Source organism: Tiliqua scincoides, chromosome 1 (assembly GCF_035046505.1).
Source record: "Tiliqua scincoides isolate rTilSci1 chromosome 1, rTilSci1.hap2, whole genome shotgun sequence".
Lineage (NCBI taxonomy): Eukaryota > Metazoa > Chordata > Lepidosauria > Squamata > Scincidae > Tiliqua > Tiliqua scincoides.
This window is the reverse complement of record NC_089821.1, coordinates 264,376,858-264,404,073: the sequence shown is the minus strand read 5'-3', so window position 1 is coordinate 264,404,073 and position 27,216 is coordinate 264,376,858. Positions and strand designations below refer to the sequence as shown.

Genomic DNA, 27,216 nt, shown 5'->3' with positions numbered 1-27,216 from the left:
GTGCCAGCCTAGCAAGCTTTCTAGGATGCTCTCTGGGACAGCAAGTTCTCTGAGAGCAACAGTTCCATGTTTCCTGTTTTGTTGGTTTTTCCCCATCTCTTTAGAGGCCCGAAGGATCCTAGCAAGATTCTAAAATAGTGTCCAGCAGTAGGTGTTCCAATGCTCTGCTATTACTAATTATTCAAACAAATGAGTCATATCCTTCAAACCATTAATCTGATTTTGAAGTCATGGCATTTGACTCCACAAACAGTACAGACACTCAATGTTCTTTTTTAATTACTTGATGGTTACCAGAGACATTTGGATACATCTCCTTTACACTTTGAAGCTGATCTTTCTGACTACCCACTTCAGTACTGAGGCTGCAATCCTATACACACTTTCCTAGGAGTAAGCCCCATTGAACACAATGGGACTTACTTCTGAGTAGACACAGCCAGGCTTGTGCTCTAAAAGTGCTTGGAATGTTGTGGCCACAATGGTTGCCAGGGCAACATCCCAGCACAGAAGGTTACACCTGTGCGGAAGCAACCTGGGCCTTGAACACACTGAGGTTTACAGCCCAATCCTACATAAGAAGAGGTGTTTGAAAATAGTGTTATTTGTTTTACTCAGAAGTAAGCCCATTGTGTTCAGTAAGAGTTAGAGTTTAATCCTATCTTATTCACTGGAAACAAACACCTCTACACAAAAGATTGGACTGGTGCAAGGGGCATTTTAGGTAGGAATAGTCTGTTAATTCTGAGACAACATTCATAGCTGCTGGGTGCAAGAACAAAATGAGGAGATTGATGGAAATTATTAAGGTGGAGAGATACAAGACTCTGTCCTCTTTTGCTTCTGCTCACCCTATTTAGATTGAAACCTTGAACACTCCTGCACCAGGAAAAGTTTGCTTGGTAAAAAAGAACACCTTGCCAATTTTCTCTCTCATTTTCAGAGACCAGGAACAGCTATAACTGACGTTATCAGGTTAGAGAAACACTGACAGACTGAGAATATTGCTTGGAAGAACGGCTGCACCTGCTTCCTCAATTCAAAAAGGGTGTGTTTTCTCCCACCTGGATGAATGAACACAGAATTTTCAACCCAGAATTAAAAACCGTGAACAGTATTAGATGGATTTCTTAGAAAGGACTTAAAATTGGGCAATAACATGATCATGGAGAAACATGGGAACTGTGGGTGACTGATAATTTTCTCATTCTGAGGGAGAGCACAAGGCACAGATTCTGACAATTACTGGCGTAAGAACATAACATAAGAAGAGCCCTGCTGAATCAGCCCATAGGCCCATCTAGTCCAGCTTCCTGTATCTCACAGCGGCCCACCAAATACCTCAGGGAGCACACAAGACAAAAATAGACCTGCATCCTGGTGCCACTCCCTTGCATCTGGCATTCTGACGTAGCCCTCTTCTAAAATCAGGAGGTTGCACATACACATCAGGGCTTGTAACCTGTCATGGATTTCTCCTCCAGAAATTTGTCCAAACCACTTTTAAAGGCATCTAGGCCAGATGCCATCACCACATCTTATGGTGAGGCAGATACGCAGAGAGACATCAGAAAACCTCAAGACTTGTCTTTCATTTTATTGGAAAGAGTATCAACGAACAAAAAAAGGATCATGACCCAGCATGTTTCCACAGGAGGGAGACAAGGTGACTCAGGAACTAATGCAAAACCTATCCCCTCACCCCAGGCACCCCTGAAGTTCCAAGGAACATAAGGGGGTAGGCATCAGGTACAGTGTTTTTTCACCATCCCAGAAAGGAGGGTCACCAAAACTATAAAAGTATGTATAGAATAGGAGTAGCACAGGTGTTTCACACACACACCCCCACAAAGTATCAGGGGAAAAAATCTCCTGAAGCAGCTGGACAGTCCCAATATTCCCCCAAATACCCCTGGCAATAGAAAAGGCTATGTTCCAAAACAACTTCCTGTCACAGAAATGACTTGAATATGTGAGAGGCAAAGGAGGGAGCTAATCTTTTGCCACTACCAGCTGTCCATTGAGCAACTAACCAGTCCCATGGCTGCTACTCTCCAGGAACCCACCCAGTCTCTGTGGCCTGCCAGCTTGCACCTCGGTGTCAAGGTTGGGTTCTATTCCTCGCGACTTTTTCTCAGTCCAGGACGTGACCACCAGCGTGTCTGTGCAAGGGAGGAAGGGGGAGGTCATTCACTCACAGGCTTTCTGGAAGGACCAGCTCTGCCTACGTGGGGCTCAGCAGGCTCTGTTCTTTTTTGCACTTGATCCTAGTGATCACAGACCGAAGGTGTTCCCTGATGTGCGGATACAGCATGTCATGTGTTTTCCTGGTCCAGCCCCTCAGGACACGGAGTCTGATTCTGGGGTTTCAGTAGCTGTATGACAGGCTGTGGCTGGGAAGCGGTGGAGTGTTGAGGCTCTGCTGCGCCAGATCCTGCCGGCACATGGTGCAAATGCTTCCTGTACTGCACAAACATGCAGACCTTGAGGACAATGGCTAGCACGTTCTTCCCCATGAAGATTCCAGAGACCCGGATATCCCTGAAGAACACCATATTGCTTCCCCGGATGAAGATGGTGGTGATGTTGATGGTGAGCATGCTGAGCATTGGGTAGAGCATCATGCGATGCGGCACAATGCCAATCCCTTGCATGCTGATCTCACACAGCGAGACGCAAGGGAGGACCAAGAGCAAGATGTAGCAATAGAAGAACATCAGGCCTTCAGCCCAGATGGGCAACCCTTTCTTCTGGGGCTCCCAGAGGTTCGCCTGAATGTCCAGCACATCCAGCATGTCAACAATCACCCAGAAGAGACGGTTGCGCAGGTCCTCCTTCTTCTTGAACGTCCTGACATACTCCATGTGCTCTGTAGCCACTAGCAGCACATAGAGGGCTGGGATGCAGATAGAGAGCAGCAGAGTCAATGCCTTGCGGGCCATGAGGTCCAAGCTTTTACGGTCAGCCTTGTAGTTCTGGTAGATGAAGTAGACTTTGATCTCCAGCACAAAGACATACAGGAACCAAAGGATCATGGCGTAGCCACGCTTTGCAGTTCTCACTTCAGCCCCAACCCACACTGCCACATACCTCAGCACAACCAGGAAGCAGATGTCCCCAACTGAGACCATAATGCAGATGCCCAATTTTCTGGAGCCTTGGTTCTGTTCCACCAGATAGGCGTCCATCAGCACCATGCTGCTCATGATGAGTGTGGTGGAGAGGCAGACATGGGGCTTGTTAATGGGTGGGGAAGGAACCATCCTGAAATAATGACACACAGACAGACACATTAGTCACGTAGGTAGGACTTCTGTGCAACCTGCATTCTTCTCATGCCTGACATACTGTGCATTACACAGCTTTTGATGAGGATAGTTGTTTCGTTTGTTTGTCTATCAATGTATGTCCTGCCTTCTTGTGAAAGCCTCAAGGGAGCTAACAATCAATATTTAAAACAATAAAACAAATAAAAATGGTAAAAGCAAGACAAATACTGTACAAGCAACAGAAGATTAAAAAAAATAAAATTCTAACAGCCTCAACACCTTAAAATAGGTAACTAATTTTAAAGGAGTTGAATGATTCCTAGTAATGCCTTTTAGTTCTTTTTTATAAACATTGTGTCTCCTAGCTCACATTCAAGATGAGGAGAAGTGGGACCTCTGATGTACTGATCTATGTTTAGAAGAAAAGGAGGAATCCAGCATGGCTCTAACCATTCTTTTTCAAACCATGTTAATCTAGAGCACTCAAGGGTTCCTTGCAGGAGGTTCCTCAACAAGAAGATAAGTAATAATGGACAAGCTTCCCTGAAAGCCAGCTTGCCAATGCTGCTCCTTTTGTCTTCCTGAGCTTTTGTAATCACACCTGGGAAGACCAGCCCCCCTATCAATCAGCAAGGAGGGAGGGAGGAGGAGCCAGCCAGGAGTATAAAGCTAGGGCCTGCCATCGCGTGAGCCTCCCTGCAGGAGCGCGTGGCCTCTGGGACCCCCAGTGCCTCTGGGAGCTAAGTGCCAGGTAAGGCACCGCGAGTTTAGCATGTGGGCGAGTTCAGCAGCAGGGCGAGGAAGCCAGGGCCCCAGATACTACCCTTCCCCTTCCTTGCGAAGAGGGCAGCAAACCAGTGTAGGGTTTTTAAAAGTACCCCTAAATAAAAACAACAAAAAAGCTATGCAGTCAGACAGCCAGCAGCAGGGTGGGGGCTATCCAGTGTTCTGCATCGAGTGCCACATGTATGACTATATGCCTCTGGGGCATGTCATGGGTGTGTCCTCGGTGCAAGGAGCTCCAGGGTCTCAGGGAACGCGTCTGCTCCCTTGAAGCCTTGGTGGCCGACCTGGAGAAGCAAAGGCAGGCAGAGAAGGACCACGGGGAGACTTCTGGGGATGATCAGGCTTCGTCCCAACCTCAGGCATGCAGCTCCTCAGCTGCCTGGGTGGGAAGTCTGAAGGACGTCATCCTGGAGAGGAGGAAAACAGTCCCCTTGGGGGGGACCCCTTCTGCAGGGGATGGGCCCATATCTGAACACACTCTGGATACTCCTCAGCGGGAGGAGGTTCGGGGGCTTGTTATAGTGGGGGATTCAATTATTAGAAACATAGAGAGGGGGACTTGCAACGGATGTGAGGACCGCATGGCGACTTGCCTGCCTGGTGCGAAGGTTGTGGACATCACTTCTCGTCTAGACAGGCTGGTAGACAGTGCTGGGGAGGAGGTAGCGGTTGTGGTGCATGTCAGCACCAACGACGTGGGCAAGTGTAGCCGGGAGGTCCTGGAGGCCAAATTTAGGCTTTTAGGTAGGAAGCTGAAAGCCAGGACCTCAAAGGCAGTGTTCTCTGAAGTGCTACATGTTCCACGCGCAGGGCCAGCCTAGGCAGGCAGAGATCAGGGGTCTCAATGCGTGGATGAGACGGTGGTGTAGGGAGGAGGGGTTTAGATTCGTTAGGCACTGGGGAACGTTTTGGGACAAGTGGGCCTGTACAGGAGGGACGGGCTCCACTTGAACCAGAATGGAACCAGACTGATGGCGCATAACATTAAAAAGGTGGCAGAGCAGCTTTTAAACTGATCCCTGGGGGAAGGCGGACAGGAGCCGAGGGGCATCCGGTTCGGGACTCCTCATCCCTATGGGACGAGGATGGGGAGGTTAGACAACAACAAGACAAAGGCAGAGTAGGAGAAGAAATTGGGAATGGAAGCGTGATGATATGTGATAGACGGTTTGGCACAGTGAGAGGATGCAGGGACAAAGGAGCGAATAAGCAGCTGACCCTGGGGCATTCCATGTATAAATGATTTTATGTGAATGCCGGAAGTCTACGAGCAAAGATGGGAGAACTGGAATGTCTGGTGACTAGGGAAAACATTGATATAGTGGGCATAATGGAAACGTGGTGGAATGCGGAGAATCAGTGGGATACCGCAATCCCGGGCTATAAACTCTACAGGAGGGACAGCCAGGGGCGTGTTGGAGGTGGGGTGGCCGTTTATGTTAAGGAAGGGATAGAATCCAGCAAAGTAGAGATTGAAGGTGGGTCCGACTCCATCGTAGAATCTCTGTGGGTTAAATTACCAGGCCTGTGGAGCGATGTAATACTGGGGGCGTACTATCGTCCTCCAGACCGGAAATCGGAAGGGGACCTTGAAATGAGGAAACAGATCAGGGAGGTGACAAGGAGGGACAGGGTTGTAATCATGGGGGACTTCAATTATCCTCATATTGACTCGGTCAATTTGTGTTCTGGTCACGAAAAGGAGACTGGATTCCTTGACGTGCTAAATGACTGTGCCTTAGAGCAGCTAGTCATGGAGCCCACCAGAGGACAGGTGACTCTGGATTTAATATTGTGCAGTACACAGGACCTGGTTAGAGATGTCAATGTTATGGAGCCGTTGGGGAACAGTGATCATGCTGCAATCCGTTTCGATGTGCACATCGGGGGAAAAATAGCGGGCAAATCTCTCACAAAAACCCTTGACTTCCGATGGGCAGACTTCCCTCAAATGAGGAAGATGGTTAGGAGGAGGTTAAAATGAAAGGTAAAAAGAGTCCAATCTCTCCAGAGTGCATGGACACTGCTTAAAACAACAGTAATAGAGGCCCAGCAGAGGTGTATACCACAAAGAAAGAAGGGTTCCACTAAATCCAGGAGGGTGCCCGCATGGCTAACCAGCCAAGTTAGAGAGGCTGTAAAGGACAAGGAAGCTTCCTTCCGTAAATGGAAGTCTTGCCCTAATGAGGAGAATAAAAAGGAACATAAACTGTGGCAAAAGAAATGTAAGAAGGAGATAAAGAAATGTGATACAGGAGGCCAAGCGAGACTATGAGGAACGCATGGCCAGCAACATTAAGGGGAATAATAAAAGCTTCTTCAAATATGTTAGAAGCAGGAAACCTGCCAGAGAAGCGATTAGCCCTCTGGATGGTGAGGGAGGGAAAGGGGAGATAAAAGGAGACTTAGAGACGGCAGAGAAATTAGATGAGTTATTTGCATCTGTCTTCACGGCAGAAGACCTTGGGCAGATACCGCTGCCTGAACGGCCTCTCCTGACTGAGGAATTAAGTCAGATAGAGGTTAAAAGAGAAGATGTTTCAGACCTAATTGATAAATTAAAGATCAATAAGTCACCGGGCCCTGATGACATTCACCCAAGAGTTATTAAGGAATTGAAGAATGAAGTTGCTGATCTCTTGACTAAGATATGCAACTTGTCCCTCAAAACGGCCACGGTGCCAGAAGATTGGAGGATAGCAAATGTCACGCCTATCATTAAAAAGGGAAAGAGGGGGGACCTGGGAAACTATAGGCCGGTCAGCCTAACATCTATACTGGGTAAGATGGTGGAATGCCTCATCAAAGATACATACAAAATTATGCATGGGAAGGATAAAGTGGATAGAGAGATGCTCTTTACACTCTCACATAACACCAGAACCAGAGGACATCCGCTAAAATTGAGTGTTGGGAGAGTTAGAACAGACAAAAGAAAATATTTTTTTTACTCAGTATGTGGTTGGTCTGTGGAACTCCTTGCCACAGGATGTGGTGATGGCGCCTGGCCTGGATGCCTTTAAAAGGGGATTGGACAAGTTTCTGGAAGAAAAATCCATTATGGGGTACAAGCCATGATGCGCATGTACAACCTCCTGATTTTAGAAATGGGCTATGTCAGAATGCCAGATGCAAGGGAGGGCACCAGGTTGAGGTCTCTTGTTACCTGGTGTGCTCCCTGGGGCATTTGGTGGGCCGCTGTGAGATACAGGAAGCTGAACTAGATGGGCCTATGGCCTGATCCAGTGGGGCTGTTCTTATGTTCTCTTTCTCTATATTGTGCAACCACAGGAGAATTTTGGGTATATACTATATTACAGTCTCAGATAAGGCAAAGCAGTGAATAAACTCAGCGGTCCTGATGGCTGGCACTCCACGTGAACTGTCCATTCTAGACTATGTTCCAGAATCCCCTCCAAAACACTAGGTTCCATGGTAGACGTGCAGAGGGTCCTCAAGATGAAAAGGGTTCCTTGAAGGCAATGTTTGGAAAGACTTTTTCAAAACCAGGGTTGGTTACCTTACACATTTTGGGGAAAAAAGAAAACAATGGTTGGTTTTGTACACTAAATAATTCAAGACATGAGCTGTTGTAAATGAGATGGTAAATTTGTGGTCACATCATCCTGAGCTGAATGGCATCTGAAACACAGCCGTCACAGGCAAACGTGTTATGTTTCCTGTTCCTCTAGCTCTTCCACATTTATTGCTTCCGCATGATTATGGGAACGGTGAGTTTTGTTAAGGCTGCAGCTAAGGTTATCTTTAAGATTCCAAGGCCTGCCTGCTTCTGTTGCAATGAGACCTTCTGTCAGAATGAATGAGCAAAAGGCTGAGGCTGAAGATTACTAGGCGATAGCACAGTGGGGATAGTCTGCGAGGGAATGACATGCTGAGTGGAAAACAAGTGGAAATGGAAAGAGATGAGAGTCTCTCTAACAATTAAAAAAGAAAACGGACGAAGGTTCTTCAGAAACGCATTTCTGGAGCAATGATGCCAAGTGCCTTCCAATCATTCAGCCCCTGCTGTGATCTGTGAGGCCCTCACCCAACACTGCAGGGATGCTGATAAGATATTCTGGGCCTGACTTGCTATTTATATTCAGACACCCTTTGGGAGCATCCGAGTGCTCTGGGCCTCTCACAGGGCCCAATCCTATCGAACTTTCCAGTGCCAACGCAGCCTTGAGGAAAGAGAACAAACATTCCCTTACTTTGAGGAGGCTTCCGTGACTGCTGCCCCACCACAGGAGGGGGTGCGTTTGCTTATTACAGGCTGCTGCAGGAGTTGCAAGGGACCCTGAGCAGCTCTCCACAGGGCTCCCCAAGGCTTGGAACATTGAAAAGAAGAGTTTGCAAAGCACTTTGTGCGCAGGGCTCCCCACAACTCCTGCAGCCTGTAGGAAGTAAAAGCACCCCCCTGTCATCCACATTAGCAATGCAATCCTGGGGATCACTTCACTGCCCCTGCCAAGACTTACCTCGAGAATAAAACTCCAGAAATGTTTGAGAATCACTGATAGAGGATTGGAATGCAACTTTTCTCCTCCCTAGTCTTATATCATTGGACTTCAAGCAATTTTTCTATCAGCGTGGGCTCATTTCTAGTATCATACAGGCTGGGAGAAAACAGCTTCAAACTATGGAGCTCTGAGAGGTAAAACGAAGGAGGGGACAGGTTTTACTCCCTGCTCTACGTAAATAATGCCCCCAACCAATTCACTTTATGTGTGAATGGAGCACCCAATTGGATGGCAGTCCCACTGGGACTGACTTAGTCCATATATGCAGCTTTTGGCCTGGGCAATGCCACCCCCTCAGCAAAGTCATTCCACCTGTCACTGTGAACTGGTCCCAGCACCTACTTTCCAAGACATATCCCCCTGATTGGGTCTAAGACATTCAGTATCCCTACTCCAGGCCTCATGACAGGGGGGTAAAGGGGATAATTTGTACCCAACCCAGGGTCAAAAAGGAGGCCCAGCAATCAAAGGAGGGGGCCCAGAAATTTCTTAGGATCTTACATTTTCCTACCTCACCTGGACTTGCTGCCTGCATGGGGTGCTGGGGGCACTACCAAGGGTGCGCAGTAGTCGCTGCTGTCGCAAGCCATATGTGCCAGGATGAAGAATGCATACATGACATTCCTTAACACCACCTCAAACCTGGGAGGAAACTGGCCTGCTAAAGTAGCTCTTTGGCTTGTGGATCCACTTACTATAAGGAGTGTGTAGGAGCTCAGGGACACAGCTGCTAGACTACAGCTGCTGCAGAAGTCAGTTTTGGTATGCACAAGACACTTTCCATTCTATTTGAACTTAAGTATGATGATGCTAATTTTCTACAATGCTTTTCCATATTTAAAAGATTTTAACATAAGAATAGCCCCACTAGATCAGGCCATAGGCCCATCTAGTCCAGCTTCCTGTATCTCACAGCGGCCCACCAAATGCTCCAAGGAGAATACCAGATAACAAGAGACCTCATCCTGGTGCCCTCCCTTGCATCTGGCCTTCTGACATAGCCCATTTCTAAAATCAGGAAGTTGCGCATACACATCATGGCTTGTGACCTGTAATGGATTTTTCCTCCAGAAACTTGTCCAATCCTCCTTTAAAGGCATCCAGGCCAGATGCCATCACCACATCCTGTGGCAAGGAGTTCCACAGACCAACCACATGCTGAGTAAAGAAATATTTTCTCTTGTCTGTTCTAACTCTCCCAACACTCAATTTTAGTGGATGTCCCCTGGTTCTGGTGTTATGTGAGAGTGTAAAGAGCATCTCTCTATCCACTCTGTCCATCCCCTGCATAATTTTGTATGTCTCAATCATGTCCCCCCTCAGGTGCCTCTTTTCTAGGCTGAAGAGGCCCAAACGCCGTAGCCTTTCCTCGTAAGGAAGGTGCCCCAGCCCAGTAAACATCTTAGTCGCTCTCTTTTGTACCTTTTCCATTTCCAGAGACTTAGGAGTATGTTTGGATTTCCATATTAATATATCTAACTGCCGACACCATGTGGACAGGTAGATCTGGGCTCTGCATCAGGAAGCATGGTGGACCTGGGCTCCACCAACGACGTGGGCAAGTGTAGCTGGGAGGTCCTGGAGGCCAAATTTAGGCTTTTAGGCAGGAAGCTGAAAGCCAGGACCTCAAAGGTAGCGTTCTCTGAAGTGCTACCTGTTCCACGCACAGGGCCAGCTAGGCAGGCAGAGATCAGGGGTCTCAATGCGTGGATGAGATGGTGGTGTAGGGAGGAGGGGTTTAGATTTGTTAGGCACTGGGGAACGTTTTGGGACAAGCGGGGCCTGTACAAGAAGAACGGGCTCCACTTGAACCAGAATGGAACCAGACTGCTGGCGCATAACATTAAAAAGGTGGCAGAGCAGCTTTTAAACTGATCCCTGGGGGAAGGCGGACAGGAGCCAAGGGGCATCCGGTTCGGGACTCCTCATCCCTATGGGGAGGTTAGAGAACTACAAGACAAAGGCAGAGTAAGAGAAGAAATTGGGAAAGGTAGCGTGATGGGATGTGATAAACGGTTTGGCACAATGAGAGGATGCGGGGACAAAGGAGCGAATAAGCAGCCCATCCTGGGGCATTCCGTGTACAAATGCTTTTATGCGAATGCCCGAAGTCTATGAGCAAAGGTGGGAGAACTGGAATGTCTGGTGACAAGGGAAAACATTGACATAGTGGGCATAACGGAAACCTGGTGGAATGCGGAGAATCAGTGGGATACTGCAATCCCAGGCTATAAACTCTACAGGAGGGACAGGCAGGGGCGTGTTGGAGGTGGGGTGGCCGTTTATGTTAAGGAAGGGATAGAATCCAGCAAAGTAGAGATTGAAGGTGGGTCCGACTCCACCGTAGAATCTCTGTGGGTTAAATTACCAGGCTTGTGCAGCGATGTAATACTGGGGGCGTGCTATCGTCCTCCAGACCAGAAATCAGATGGGGACCTTGAAATGAGGAAACAGATCAGGGAGGTGACAAGGAGGGACAGGGTTGTAATCATGGGGGACTTCAATTATCCTCATATTGACTGGGTCAATTTGTGTTCTGGCCACGATAAGGAAACCGGATTTCTTGACGTGCTAAATGACTATGGCTTAGAGCAGCTAGTCACGGAACCCCCCGGAGGATAGGTGACTCTAGATTTAATATTGTGCGGTATGCAGGACCTGGTTAGAGATGTAAACGTTACTGAGCCATTGGGGAACAGTGATCATGCTGCGATCCGTTTTGACATGTATGTTGGGGGAAGAATACCAGGCAAATCTCTAACAAAAACCCTTGACTTCCGACAGGAAGACTTCCCCCAAATGAGGAGGCTGGTTAGAAGGAGGTTGAAAGGGAGGGTAAAAAGAGTCCAATCTCTCCAGAGTGCATGGAGGCTGCTTAAAACAACAGTAATAGAGGCCCAGCAGAGGTGTATACCACAAAGAAAGAAGGGTTCCACTAAATCCAGGAGGGTGCCCGCATGGCTAACCAGCCAAGTTAGAGAGGCTGTGAAGGTCAAGGAAGCTTCCTTCCATAAATGGAAGTCTTGCCCTAATGAGGAGAGTAAAAAGGAACATAAACTGTGGCAAAAGAAATGTAAGATGGTGATACGGGAAGCCAAGCGAGACTATGAGGAACGCATGGCCAGCAACATTAAGGGGAATAATAAAAGCTTCTTCAAATATGTTAGAAGCAGGAAACCCGCCAGAGAAGCAGTTGGCCCTCTGGATGGTGAGGGAGGGAAAGGGGAGATAAAAGGAGACTTAGAGATGGCAGAGAAATTAAATGAGTTCTTTGCATCTGTCTTCACGGCAGAAGACCTCGGGCAGATACCGCTGCCCGAACGGCCCCTCCTGACCGAGGAGTTAAGTCAGATAGAGGCTAAAAGAGAAGATGTTTCAGACCTCATTGATAAATTAAAGATCAATAAGTCACCGGGCCCTGATGGCATCCACCCAAGAGTTATTAAGGAATTGAAGAATGAAGTTGCAGATCTCTTGACTAAGGTATGCAACTTGTCCCTCAAAACGGCCACGGTGCCAGAAGATTGGAGGATAGCAAATGTCACGCCTATTTTTAAAAAGGGAAAGAGGGGGGACCCAGGAAACTATAGGCCGGTCAGCCTAACATCCATACCGGGTAAGATGGTGGAATGCCTCATCAAAGATAGGATCTCAAAACACATAGACGAACAGGCCTTGCTGAGGGAGAGTCAGCATGGCTTCTGTAAGGGTAGGTCTTGCCTCACGAACCTTATAGAATTCTTTGAAAAGGTCAACAGGCATGTGGATGTGGGAGAACCCGTGGACATTATATATCTGGACTTTCAGAAGGCGTTTGACACGGTCCCTCACCAAAGGCTACTGAAAAATCTCCACAGTCAGGGAATTAGAGGACAGGTCCTCTCATGGATTGAGAACTGGTTGGAGGCCAGGAAGCAGAGAGTGGGTGTCAATGGGCAATTTTCACAATGGAGAGAGGTGAAAAGCGGTGTGCCCCAAGGATCTGTCCTGGGACCGGTGCTTTTCAACCTCTTCATAAATGACCTGGAGACAGGGTTGAGCAGTGAAGTGGCTAAGTTTGCAGACGACACCAAACTTTTCCGAGTGGTGAAGACCAGAAGTGATTGTGAGGAGCTCCAGAAGGATCTCTCCAGATTGGCAGAATGGGCAGCAAAATGGCAGATGCGCTTCAATGTCAGTAAGTGTAAAGTCATGCACATTGGGGCAAAAAATCAAAACTTTAGATATAGGCTGATGGGTTCTGAGCTGTCTGTGACAGATCAGGAGAGAGATCTTGGGGTGGTGGTGGACAGCTCAATGAAAGTGTCGACCCAATGTGCGGCGGCAGTGAAGAAGGCCAATTCTATGCTTGGGATCATTAGGAAGGCTATTGAGAACAAAACGGCTAGTATTATAATGCCGTTGTACAAATCGATGGTAAGGCCACACCTGGAGTATTGTGTCCAGTTCTGGTCGCCGCATCTCAAAAAAGACATAGTGGAAATGGAAAAGGTGCAAAAGAGAGCAACTAAGATGATTACTGGGCCGGGGCACCTTCCTTACGAGGAAAGGCTACGGCGTTTGGGCCTCTTCACCCTGATCTCTGCCTGCCTAGCTGGCCCTGCGTGTGGAACAGGTAGCACTTCAGAGAACGCTACCTTTGAGGTCCTGGCTTTCAGCTTCCTGCCTAAAAGCCTAAATTTGGCCTCCAGGACCTCCCAGCTACACTTGCCCACGTCATTGGTGGAGCCCAGGTCCACCATGCTTCCTGATGCAGAGCCCAGATCTACCTGTCCACATGGTGTCGGCAGTTAGATATATTAATATGGAAATCCAAACATACTCCTAAGTCTCTGGAAATGGAAAAGGTACAAAAGAGAGCGACTAAGATGATTACTGGGCTGGGGCACCTTCCTTACGAGGAAAGGCTACGGCGTTTGGGCCTCTTCAGCCTAGAAAAGAGGCACCTGAGGGGGGACATGATTGAGACATACAAAATTATGCAGGGGATGGACAGAGTGGATAGGGAGATGCTCTTTACACTCTCACATAACACCAGAACCAGGGGACATCCACTAAAATTGAGTGTTGGGAGAGTTAGAACAGACAAGAGAAAATATTTCTTTACTCAGCGCGTGGTTGGTCTGTGGAACTCCTTGCCACAGGATGTGGTGCTGGCGTCTAGCCTAGATGCCTTTAAAAGGGGATTGGACAAGTTTCTGGAGGAAAAATCCATTATGGGGTACAAGCCATGATGTGTATGTGCAACCTCCTGTTTTTAGAAATGGGTTATGTCAGAATGCCAGGTGCAAGGGAGGGCACTAGGATGAGGTCTCTTGTTATCTGGTGTGCTCCTTGGGGCATTTGGTGGGCCGCTGTGAGATACAGGAAGCTGGACGAGATGGGCCTATGGCCTGATCCAGTGGGGCTGTTCTTATGTTCTTATGTTCACAGACAATTCTGGCTGTCACCACCCTCCCCCACTTTGTTTTGCCCCTCCCTACCCATTTTGCCCACCCGTCATCACCCTCCCACACTCATTCACCCCCTCTCCCTTTGAAAAGGGAAGGGCCCAAAAGAAACTTATATGCCCTGATAAAATTCCTCTCAGAGGCTCTGCCCTACTCCAGAAGCTTCCTTGGGGCATAGGGCAGATGAGAACTAGGTTTGTGCAACTCAAGCAAACAGAATACATAATGCCCGATGATGAAGCCTCAAAGGCTCAAACAGTACAGAAGACTGATCAATGAAAGTTCTTCCCTCCTTTGACTCTCAAATCTAGATACTAATTAGGAGAATGACCTAGCTTGAGTTATGGCAACTAATATAGTGTAGTCTGGAGGCTGTTGAGCTGCAAATGAGGCCTTCCCTGGTTCCAGTCTTGCCTCTGCCATGAGCTCACAAGGTGGCCTTCGGCAAGCAGTTACCTCTCACCAGGGCTTTTTTTCTAATGGAACGTGGGGGGATGGAGTTCCGGCACCTTTTTGCAGGGGCCCCTCCCCTTTGGAGGCATTCCGGGGGGGGGGGAGCAAAACAGAGGCAGAGTAGACAGGCACAGGATTGGACTCTAAGGCTGCCATCCTATCCACAGTAAGCCCCATTCACTAAAGTGGACTTCTGAGTAGTCATGCATAGGATCGGGCTCTTAGGCTGCAATCCTAGGCACTTTCCTGGGAGTAAGCTCCATTGACTAGAATGAGACTTACTTCAGAGTAGACATACCTAGGATTGGGCTCTTAATCCTGGCAGAGATATATATCTGCACCCGTTTTCACATGCTAAGGGCAGGTGAAAAGGGATTCTACGTGTGTACAACATGCTGTCCAGCCTTGCCAGAGATCTTCCTCGTCCTTCCCCCACAAGCATGCCCTCCGCCAGCCAGCGTTTGCAGCTCCTCTACAGCAATGCAAAGCAGCTGCTAAGGGCAGCAGAGAACATACAACTGCATGCCAAGCGCCTTCCCAAAGACACAGAGTATTCTGATACCTGAATTAAACCATATTTAATCGCTTGTTTGCAAAAATAGCTGTTTCTATGTGCACCTAAGGACCCCTCTCATGTAAGAATTCCTTTTTTGTTCTTACTCCTTCAGTTGCTTAGAGTAATTTTACTACGTGGAACTCATGTAAGCCATTTTTTGGAATCCATTCACTGCTTCCTCTCCTCGAAGTAGTGCCACACTACATACTACATGCTACAAGTGCACCTGCACAGTATTTTCCCCCATGTGTAGAAAAAGTAGCTAGGGGGAAGGGGATGTGGAGATGGACTACCCAATCCTATGCATGTCTACTCAGAAGTAAGTTCATCTTTAGGGGGGAAGCACATAAAAAATATTTTATTTCTCCAATAAAAAATTGTTTATAAATAAATAAATAAATAAATAAAGATTAACAAGTTATGAGTTTCTGCACCTTTTTTCACAAAAAAAGCACTGCCTCTCACTCTCAAGTCCCTGGCTGCAGCAAGGGGTTAATACTTACTTTATAGGGTTATCGTAAGGAAGACATCAACATAATACAATGAAGTGCTCTGAAAACTTAGAAATACTAATATTATCAAGTATTTACTGGGAGAGATTGAAAAGCTCAGTGAGACCCAGCGATGGCGCATCCCAGCGACAAAGCATCAAGGTAACCAGCACTTTAAGAATCTGTGTAAGTTATACAGCAGGGCAAGAAGGCCAGAGCACCAATACCCTCCCCCAACTCAGAATCAAACTCTCAATAATAATAATAATAATAATAATAATAATAATAATAATAATAATAACTATTTATATACCACTTTTTAACAAAAAAAAGTTCACAAAGTGGTTTACAGACAAAATCAAATAATTAAATGGCTCCCTTTCCCAAAAGGGCTCATAATTTAAAAAGATGAAGAAAAACACCAACAGCAGCCACTAGTAAAGACTCTGTGATGAAGAGCGACAGTTACTCTCACCCTGCTAAATATAAGAGGAACACCACTTAAAAAAATGTCTCTTGCCCAGTTATGAATTAGTCACGGGTTAAAGAGCAAGAAGTAGGGAGCTGGAGCAGAAACATCTCAAGGGCAGGTTTCACCTGGTGCGGTGCTTACCTTCAGCAAACTCAGTGTTCCAGAAATTTGGGGGTGAAGTAGGGTTCTATCCTAACCAACTTTACAGCACTGAGGTAAGGGCAATGCAGCTTCGAAATAAGGGAACAAATATTCCTTTACCTTGAGAAGGCCTCCATGATTGCAACCCAACTGCAGGATGCAGCACATGCCCCATTGCCACAGCTATGTCATTGTGAGTAAGGTGCTTAGAATTTGGGTCATAACGATGCAATCACATCGCCCCAGACCTTCTGGGCTATCACATTGTTTTAAATGCAGTATAAGCCTGCCTCTGGACCACCTCCATTTGGGCCCAGTAGCTTCATGTTCTTGCTCATGAGAAGTGAAAACATCCTTGTCCAGGAGAGCATGAGGCAGTTGAACCTGGAGTGGGCCAAAGATTGTTGAATGGAGGCTTGGTCAGTGTGGTGTCACCCCCTTCTGAGGGTATCACCCAGTGCGGCCTGCACTGGCTGCACCCCTATTATGATGCCACTGAGTAGGAATAAATGAGTAATTTTCACAGTGGGGGGAAAACAAGAAGTGGGGACTCCAAGGATCTGTTTTGGGACCAATTTTTTTTTTACTTATTCATAAATCTGGAGATAGGGGTAAACAGCAAAGGGGGTGTGTTTGAGAATGACACCAAAGTACAGGGGCCTCCCTGTATTCACGGATTCACTTCTCCACAGATCGGTTCTACACCACCTCCCCCTGATGCACCCCCTCAACTGAGGGCTTCCCTGGGCCTCCTAATGCCTTATAAGGTATTGAAAATATCCCTTCCGGTTTTCCAAAAAGAAAAGGGAAGTTGCATATTTTTTAACTGTAAGGCTCAGTCTGAGTCTGTCAGAGGCTGCGGATGGACGTGTGCAGCCTCTGCCAGGCTCAGAGGACCCTCTGAAGGCAGAGAGTGTCCATGGTTACAGTTAACCATGGGGGGGGGGTTCCAGAACAGATCCTTCACGGATACCACGGCACGCCTGTATTCAGGGTGATAAAAACCACAAAAGTGAAGAGCTCCTAAAGGATCCATCCAGACTAGGTGAGAGGGCAAGCAAATGGCAAATGCAGTTCAGTGTCAATAAATATAAAGTGATGCACATTGGGACAAAAAATATCCCTACTTCACATTTATACTGATTACGTCTTTGTTGTCTGACCAACCAGGAAAGAGGTCATGGTGAATAGCTCAATCAAAACATGCAGCAACAGTGAAGAAATCAAATTCTGAGCTACGGGGTATTAGAAAAGGGATCCATGGTGCAATCCTATGCATATCTATTCAGAAGTAAGTCCCATTGTGTTCAATGGGTCTTACTCCCAGGAAACTGGGTATAAATCACCCAGCAAAGGGTCACTGTTTTTCAAATGGACTTGCTTTAATGCTATTTTTGCCATCCACATGAGTTCTGGGAACGGAACCCTTGCAAATAATGAGATTCAACCTGTATATTAAAATTAAAATATTGAAATGAATGGGGAGGCACCTGAAATCGGCTTGTGACTAGGTGGGTCCCGACCCACAGTTTGAGAAACACTGATCTAGATCGTAATTGTTTATTTTATAATTTCATGCTGTGTTTCTCCACACATTCTTTAGCAGCATGAATTATTAAGCAGCTGTGTATTGAGTTTTGTAGGCTGCCTTGAGCTTTGGGAAAGGCAGGGTATAAATGTTTTAAATAAATAAATAAAATTAAAATAACGATTGCAACCCACTTCCGGTTTCATCATTGCAAACTGCAAGTGGGTAGCAATCACTTTTTTGGACTTTCTGAGGCTTGGAGAGCCCTGCAGAGGCATCCACAAGCTCCTGCACCCTGCCAGAAGGCTGGTGCTGCCCCTAGGAAGTGCAAAAAAAATCCCAATTGTTCCTAGCAGTGGTGCGATTCTGGCAAAAGCGTAGCTGCCTTACAGCCCAATCCTGAGCTGCCCGGGGCGCCCAGCCTCAGCGGCACCGAGAACAGCTGCTGCTGGATCCTGTGTGCCTCGGGCTACCACAGGTGGCGCCTCAGGAGAAGGGAACTTTCGTCCACTTCTCCTGGGTAAGGGAAGCAGCCCCGCAATGGGGCTACTCACTTTACCTCCAACCAAAAGGTCGGCGATAAAGTAAAGGCATTCGTGTAGGGCGCGAGCCCCACATGAACGCCTAGCACCCCGTGGAGTGGAGTTCTACGAACCTCCCTCCCTCCCACCCTGCTCCCTCCCCCGGCATGCCTCCCGACCGCCCTCCCCCTGCACCCATCACGCCTCCCGACTGCCCTCCCCATGCCTCCCCCTCCCCGGAATGCCTCCTCCCCGCCCCCTCCCCATGCCATGACTTGGCGGGCCGTGAGACTGCCGAGTGGTGGAGGCTGGGCACCTGCCCTGCACTAACCTGGTGCTAGCCCAGTGCTAGCCCAGCACTGGCCAGCACTGGGCTAGTAAGGGCGGTAGCCTAGTGGTGAGGCTCAAAAACGTGCCTTGTAGCACGTTTGCGACAGTGCGCGGCGGCACGAAGCCACGGTGCAGAGCCCAGGATTGGGCTCTTAGCCATCGCTCCCCCCTTAAGAAGGGAGACAGGGGTTCCTGGCTGGGGCATTGCAACACCCCAGTTTGGAAACCTCTGATGTATGGGATTGGAGCATAAGCCCCATTGGACCTAGTGGGATTTCCTTCTGAGGAAAGATGAATAGGCTCATGCTATAAGTCGCTATGTTACACACTACTAGCTCTCAAGACTACGCTATAAAGGGCAGTAACTGGAAGGATGAATTTGGTAGGGGAATCAGGGATTTGTTCAGTGATGTAGTTGTGAAGACAAGCTAATGGCATCAACAACTGCAGATGTGGGAAGCTGTGAGTACTAGCAAAGATGAGCAAAAAGCCACAAAAGCAACTACTGAGATTAGAAGCAAGGGCAGAAAATAGCATAGCAAACAAACAGAGTAGGATCAATGCTGCTAACGAATGTGTGGAAAAAAATCCCAGATGAGCTTCAGAAGGCAGAACAGTTAAACGTCTTTGGGCTGCTTGAAATGTGATGTTTTTCAATGTAGAAAAAAGTGTACAGGCTCGTGCATATATGTCACATGTTCCCTTTTCGTGGTCTTTGCTGTGTTCGATCCTTTCTGCTGCTTGTACAGATCTACTGATAAAATTGCCAGGAGCATGAAGGTATTAAGTGCAGGATTGGTATAGATCGTGCTGCACAAAATTTATGCCCCTTTGATGTGTAACTGGTTTTTAAGAGAAATGCGTTAAGTAGCTCCACACATTAAGGTGCAAGCAATAAAACAGCTGTCACAGATGGGCCTGATCTGGTTGAGCCAACACATTTCTTGTGCTCAGTGCCCAGCCCTGGATTGACTGTAGCACCTGGTAGCACTGGAGGCAACTTGGGCTGCAATCCTATAGACACTTGCCTGGGAGTAAATCTCACTGAATTTAATGGGACTTACTTCTGAGTAGACATAGGATTGTGCTGTCAGCTTTTACACTGTGATTCAGGATAGCTGCTACGATTTCATTGCATGTTTATACAGAACAGACTGTTAATACCATTCCTATTTTGAGAACTCATTGTTGCAGAAAGTGCCCCCAAAGAAGGCTATATGATGAAAAATGCTGGGCTTTCAGTATTTATTATAAATTATTTTTTCTGCACCTGTTTGGCGGTCTCTTCCTTTTCTTGTTATTACAAAGAGGAGCCAAACTGAGAAGATGAAGCTATGCACTTTCTCATTTTATCCAAGGGGTCTTTCTAATCTCCCTATTAATCTCCTAAAGACTATACAGGTCCAGCCTATTTATACATGGATTTTTATACACGGATTTGACTCAACACGAATGGCCCCTGCAAATGAGAAGGAATGTGCTGATCCCTGGAGAAGGGAAAAAATGCATCCCTTTAAAATCAGTTTTAAAAACCGAACAGTCCTTTAACAATAGCCTCCTTAATGAGAGAGAGAGAGAGAGGGCAGCTGGCTGACAATCCATCAGTCCTTCTCTCTCCAGTGGACCCCTCCTTTCCCCCTGAGCACATGAAAGAAAGGTGATCACTTTGCATTGGTGAAGGGAGGGGCTGAGTGAAGTGCTTGGAGGAGGAGTGATTGATGGATTGTCTTCTTAATGACTCTTATCTTACATCACAAAGCTCAGCAAGGTTGTTTTTAAATCACCTTGTTTTTAAATTGATTTGCTATAGTTTTTTGCCATCCATGTGAGTGCTTGAAAGGGAACCCATGCAAATAAAGAGGCTCAACCTGTACTATACAAGTAAGACGCAAACAACAAAGTGAGTCCAGGCTAGGGTTGAAGAATTCTCAAGACAAAACCCAGCAACCCCAAACAAATAGGCAGAAGCTGGGCTGGGGGAGGCGGCATGGAAAGTACCACACACTCCACAACATGCCATGTAGGTGGCCCCTCCTTTTTGGTGTTGATGCCAAAGAGGACTGGCTGCTTACACGGCGCTTTGCAGAGTGTGCTGTACTTACTGCGCTGCCCCCTCTATCTCCGTTTCTGCATACAAGCAACATAAGGTTTATTCAAGAAAAAAGGAATATAAGAAAAACAAACAGAAAAAAGGAAAATATATCATTAATCCCTTAAATGCTGGATGCTAAAAAGGCGAGGTATGGCAGATGGAAGCTACAAAGTATCAATGCTCTCTAACAGATGGCTTCTAAAGAGGGAAGTCCCTTTTCCCCTTCTCATCAGGGGCCATCTCCTTCTGAAATGTCATATAAGAGGTACTGTTAGGTACATCTGAAAACTGCTCACCATCCAGGTGGTAAGAGGTACAGTCAGTTCTCTTTATATGTGAATTTGCTATCAGCTAATTCGCTTATCCGCTAGGGGTAGAATTGTTACGTATCTGTATCTGCAACTCTGTTCTCATTATCTGCTTTGCAGAGATGCAGGGACTTTCAGAATGGCACCTGCACAGAGCCCTTTAAAATGGCCAGTGGAAGCTTCTGGTCATTTCAAAGGGGTCCATGCCATTTGCAGGAGCCATTCTGAAGGTTCTGCAGCCCCTGGAAGGTCTCTGCAGCATTCAGATATATTTTGGCACTTCCAGCTGCACTCTGCTGGCTTCCTGAGGGTCTCTGCTGGATTCTTCTGATGACAGTGAAGGTACTCCTTCACCCCCTTGGGTACAAGGGTATCCCTTGTATCTAACCCCACTGATCCCATAGGATCAATGGTTTGTTATCTACAAATTTGCTATCCACTAGAGTTTCCAGGAACCTAACCCTAGTGGATAACGAGAACTGGCTGTACACTGATTATGGAAAAACAGCTTTCACATGTTTGAGCAATAAAAACATCATGAAATGATGGGCTTTAGAGTCAATAATTGCCTTTGGTTCAAATTTGAATTCTGAAACATTTATGCAGATGAGACAGGACAAATTAAAAAAAAAAATCTGATTAGAACAATCAGTCCTGGTATCTAGGAAATACCTGGGTAGCTGTCAGACAGCTTGATCAAAGAGAAGGCACATAAAGTGTGATAAATGCTTTGAATCTAATCTTAGGCTGCCTGGAGTCAGACATCCTCTGGGCCTAATGCAAGTTAAGCAGGCAATACAGAAGCCTATGCCCAAAGTGCATAGGTTTCTGGTTCATTTGGTTCATTCAATAGAAATCAGGCACATTTGTGTATCTAATACATTTTCCCTATCTCTCTGTCATGCACTGGAATGTTTTTTCATTCTTTTTGTTGGGTTATGAACAACCTGTATGGGACCTGTTCTTGTACCTCCAGGATACATGCTTCTCCCTGGATGGAAAATGTATAACCCCCATAAACCAGCCACTTCCCTTCCCATATTATCAGAACTGAATCTGAAGCTGCTGCCTGTCACTTATTGCACTCATACTGACATCTGAACAGTGAATCAAATAGCCTGTTCTAGTTTATTAAGAACACATCACTCACTCTTAATGAACAGGTGTGACTAGTGAGTGGAAGATTTTATTACAGGCAACAAACAGGCCATTTACTGCTTTTAATCAGTGACATATACAATGTATTTTTAATTATTTTATTTTTAGGCACTTATTTAGGTGCAATGATGAAACTCCCTTCCCATTGAATTAAGAACGGAATCCTTTGTATTACACTTTCAGTGCGGTCTTAAGACAATTTTTATTCCAGCTTGCTTTCACCTTTAGGAACTGGTTAGGTTGGTTGTTTTTATGGTTGTATTTTGTTTTATTTTTATTACGTCTTTTTATTGTATTTATTGGTGGTTTTATTGCTTTTAAATATTGACTGTTAGCTTTGACACTCTGATTGTCCAAAGAGAAAGATGGGGTATAAATGTTTAAATAATAAATACATTCATTTTTACACTTGTGTTCTGCCTCATCCCTCCCAAACCACCTCCCTCAAGGTCTCTTTTAGAGTTGATCCATTTTAATGTGCCATTGGCTCTGGGCAAGTCTGAAGCTACCACTTCTATTGGCAAACATTATTTTGCTAATGAGTGACATCTGTACAGGTTCATACTGCTATGCAAAAGACAGAAGTAGTCTAGATGCTGTATTTGCCAGATCTTTGGGAGAAACCCTTCTACTCCATGTCCTACCACCATTGGAGATGCAATTGGTGGAGATGAGGGTGAAGGCCATTTCCATTGTGGTACCAAGGGTTTAAAGCTCCCTCATCCTAGAGATCAGATTGGTCCCTTCCCTTAAGGTTTTTAGTTCCCAGACAGATCCCAGACACAGTCAGTAGGCTTATGAACTGATTGGTGTTGAATTCTTTATTATAGTATAATCATTTGTCTTGCTATTTACTTTTTATCAGTTGCTGAGTACCTGTCTCCAGTTGGGTTTACCAGCCACTGGTCCCTGACACCTTACATTCTACACCATGTTCTGGCCCACTAGCAAGTCAGGCGGATTAAAAATCCATGGGGCAAGGCTGCCCTCCAAGCTGACTCTCACCTTTATGTGGGAAGCAGACCCCTCAACCCAGTAAGGAAACATCAGACCCCCATAAAACCCCTGCCTCCAGACCAGCTTGGCAGACTGAATTACTGGTTGTGTTCAGTTGCTGTACAGTCTGTTTTAAATTACATTGTTCACTGGCTTGAGCATCTCAGTAGTGAGTGAAAAGACAGGATATGAACATTTTGAAAAGCAAGTTGTGTTTGCAGGTAGTCTCCCATCCAAGCATTGACCAACTCCAGGGCTGCTTAGCTTCAGCAAGGTTAATGAAGCGATATCTTCAGAGCATGCCCTGGGATTCATCCTTCTACCTGGATCATCTATTACAAAGATGATCAAATGACAGCCCATAGGGCCAAATCCACCAACTTCTGCCCTTGCCAGCAATTTTTTATTTCTCCACCCCTCTCCCACAGCATGTTGGATCCACCAGCCTGTTGATTCTCACCTGTTAAATGTCTCTTCAAGCAGGAAATGAAAGAGGGAGACCCTATGTCAGCAATTTTCAACCTTTTTCAGCTCATAGCAAACTGACAAGGCACTAAATTTGTTAAGGCACACAATCAGGTTTTTTTTACAATTGACAAGGCACACCATGCTGCCAGTGGGAGGCTCACATCCCCCATTGGCCCTACTAATTAATGACCTCCCAAATTCCCATGGCACACCTGTAAATCACTTGTGGCACACCAATGTGCCACAACACTGTGGTTGAAAATGGCTGCTCTATGTTTCTATCTGAGATCATCATGTGAGTTGGGGACAGTGTGTGGTGGGTATTTGACCCTTACTGGCAACCTTTCTTAACATGGGTTGCAGGTCTGGAAAGTTACTAAGCCATGGTTCCAATGCATGAGAACAGATGGGGAAACTCACCATGGGGAAGCTGATCGGTGTGGCAAATGTAACATTTACACCAGCGGTCAGGAAATAATTATTTGTGGGGCATCCACTGGGGCATTCATCCTTCCTTCACTTGTCTTGCCATCCCAGAAGCTTCTCTTCATCTCTCAGGAGAGGAAATAGGGTAGACACTTTCTTCTCCAGGAATTACTCAAGATAATTATGGTACAGCAGGGATCCCAATTTGGCTGGGTCCCCATTGCATACTTAGCAGAGTGGCTCATTATGCAGCTCTGGGAGAAGCTCCTCTGTTCCCATCAGAGACCTGGGACTATCTGAAGCAGTCTTACACTGGCTGGTCAATTCAGTCTCATATTGTCTATTCTAACAGGCAAAGGCTCACCAGTGTCTCCCACAGAGACCTTTTTCAGGAACTGAAATCCTCTCTCCCCCCGGTCTGACTAAAGATAGAAGGGACTGAATCTAGGACATTGTGCATGCAAGCCATGTGCTCTACCACTGAATTAAAGCTCCTGTCTTGTGACAAGTCACATCTCCAATGGTCTGACAAGAGCGATCTAATGCACAAGGTTGGAAAAGAGATCTGACCACCAGCCAGCTCCCTTCATTGCTTCAAACAAGGACTCTCTGTGGATTGGATGGTGAAGCATTTACAATTTCACCAGTGGAAACTGACCCACTGTAAGTAAAACATTACCCAGTCTACTTTATGAGAAGGCAGCAACATTGCAAGTAAGTCATAAAACAATAATCTCTCCTAAACTCCCCTCCCCACCAACTATTGGTTTTCACTGCTAAGAGAGATCTTCTTACCTTGTGCTTCCATGCCACAAGGCATTTGGTCTAGCCGTAAAGATAAAGATGGTTCAAAGACTAGTGGAAAGAAGACTATATCCCGAAAGCTGATCAAGAACACTCTCCTAGTCATCACCATGTCTTATGAACATAGGAAGCAATTCTAGTGAGCCAGACAGGTATGTAAGTCAGAATTATTTACACTGCCTGGCAGCAGCTCTCCAAAGATTCACATAGTGAAAGCCCCACCTGGAGATACTCTTGATAGATTCTCAGACCTTTTGCATAGAAAGCATGTGTGCTATAGCTGAGCTACAGCCTTTGCAAGCAGAACCTGCTTCCAATATTCCAGGGCAGGCATCCAGCCCACCCATTCTCTGCTCACTGAACTTCATTCACACAATTCTCTGAGCCTGGGGTGGGCAGTATTCTGAATCCACACATACTATCCTACCATGGGCTAAGCCAATTAAGTGACTGCCACCTTTGGGTCTTGGGTCTGCTTTTTTGGCAATAAATCACAACTGCAGAGTTTTGAATGGTCCTGAATGGGTGTGAAACGCTCATCCAGGTTCAGTTTAGGGGGGGGGGAGAGGAAGTGCATTGCCCAGCTAAGTGATTGTCAGCACAGAAGAAAGCCAGCCTGGGAGGATTAAACCATGGTTGCCATAAGCTCAAATGATTGTGTGAATGAAAGAGAAGAAGGCAACTCAGATTGTTGAATGCCTCCATAACACACCCAAAACACTCAACACAGGGGAATTAGCAAGGTCGGCCTGTTCATTTACACAACTGATCTCCCCTCACCACACATGCACACACGTGTACATGAGAGAGAAGGAAAGAATTGCTGCTCTCTACCTAACTAATAGTGTAAAAATGTTACAGTGAATGTTTGCCATTTGGTGGCTCTCAGCATTCACATGAGACCACTCCCAATCCCAGATAAATGTTGTGGATTCTTGGTTGGGGGGGGGGGAGAGCAGAAATAAACATATTTCCCCACTTTTCTGACATATCCAAGTCAATGCTGACAATCACATTGGAGTGTCTGCCAGCCTTTTGCCTGCAGATCTCTTTGAGTTTTCAGAGGTTCACTCAATTCACTGGGGATTGTCAGCATTCGCGGGAGGGGGAGGGGTTCCACATACTGAAGCAGACCTCCGGACTTCTGCTGGCAACCTTAGCAAGAGGTACCCAACACCGCAGTATCCGGCCATAGCTCAGCCTGTCTGCCTTGGTAGAACTAACTGAAGCTGCAATCCTATCCACACTTACCTGGGAGTAAGCCCCATTGACTATGATGGGACTTACTTCGGAGTAGACATGCATAGGCTTGGGCTCTGAGGCTGCCATCCTGTCCACACTTCCCTGCGAGTAAGCCCCATTGACTCTAATGGGACTGACTTCTCAGTAGACACGCATAGGATGGGCTCCAAGGCTGCAATCCTATCCACACTTACCTGGGAGTAAGCCCCATTGACTATGATGGGACTTACTTCTGAGTAGACATGCCCAGGCTTGGGCTCTGAGCGCTTCCCGAAGAAAGCTCGGACTCCCCCCCCCCCCCATGGCACCCTCCTTTCTCAACCTGCTTACCTAGAGCTGGTCCTGAAAGCCTGCGACTTTCTCCGGCTCCGCGCGGCTGATCCGGGGAGGGCTGCGCCGGAGGCGATCGGGTCAGTGCATCAGCCGGGCCGGGCCGGCCGGGCGAGGAGGCAGCGGCGGGCGAGGGCGCCTCCCGGGCTGCTCAGCAAGTTCTGCGCGCGGACGTGGGGCCAGCTCTGCTCCTCGCAGTCCAGGGCGCCGCTCCCCGCCCGAGCCCGGCGCTGCGCTGCTGCTGCCCGGGTCCTCCCCTCATCGCGGGAGCTCCCCAGGCAGGCGGCGAGGGAGCGCCACGGTCGGTCTGTGGCGGCAGCGCCTCCCTCTCCCTGCGCGCTCCCTGCTCCGTGCGTCCCGGGCGGGCACGGCTTCCCCCGCGCTCCGGGGCTTCAGCGCGGCTCGCCGGCCCCTCTGCCCCCGCCCCGCTCCCTGGCGGGCATGGGGGTGGCGGGCAGCCCTTGGCCTGGAGCCCAGCCGCGGCTCCCCCGGGGAAGTGCGGGTCAGGGGCCGCCGAGGGGGCTCATGGTGGGCAAGCCCCGGAGGAGGAGCCCGGGGCCCGGCGCAGGCCTGGGGGAAAGGGCCGGGAGGCGGGAGCGGCGCAGTCCGCCAGCCAAACTCGGGCGGGCTGGAGAAGAGGAAGAAGCGCGCAGACTTCGCCCACCCGGCGCTCCCCGCTGCTTTCCGATCGCGGCGGGCAAAGCGGTCCGGGCGAAGGAGGTGGCGGCGGAGGGTCCCTGGACGCCCAGGGCTGCCGCTGCTGCAGTCTGGCAGGCGGCGGAGCTCGGCGAGGCTGGGATCAAGCGAGCCTCTCTGTTGATTGGGAGCCGAGCGAGGCGCAGGGAATTAAAGTGAGTTGGGCGGCGGAATGG

The 27,216-nt window shown here is 47.6% G+C and overlaps 1 protein-coding gene across 1 annotated transcript; it reads right to left on the bottom strand.

Moving 5' to 3' along the window:
• Positions 1-1,581: 1,581 nt before the first annotated feature.
• LOC136636650 (transmembrane protein 121-like) lies at positions 1,582-26,608 on the bottom strand. The gene is made up of 2 exons (XM_066611842.1): positions 26,345-26,608; positions 1,582-3,264 (listed from the first exon to the last, which is right to left on the bottom strand). Exon 2 carries the CDS (start codon positions 3,261-3,263, stop codon positions 2,316-2,318), a length of 948 nt encoding a protein of 315 aa, XP_066467939.1. The 5' UTR covers position 3,264; positions 26,345-26,608; the 3' UTR covers positions 1,582-2,315.
• Positions 26,609-27,216: the final 608 nt, after the last annotated feature.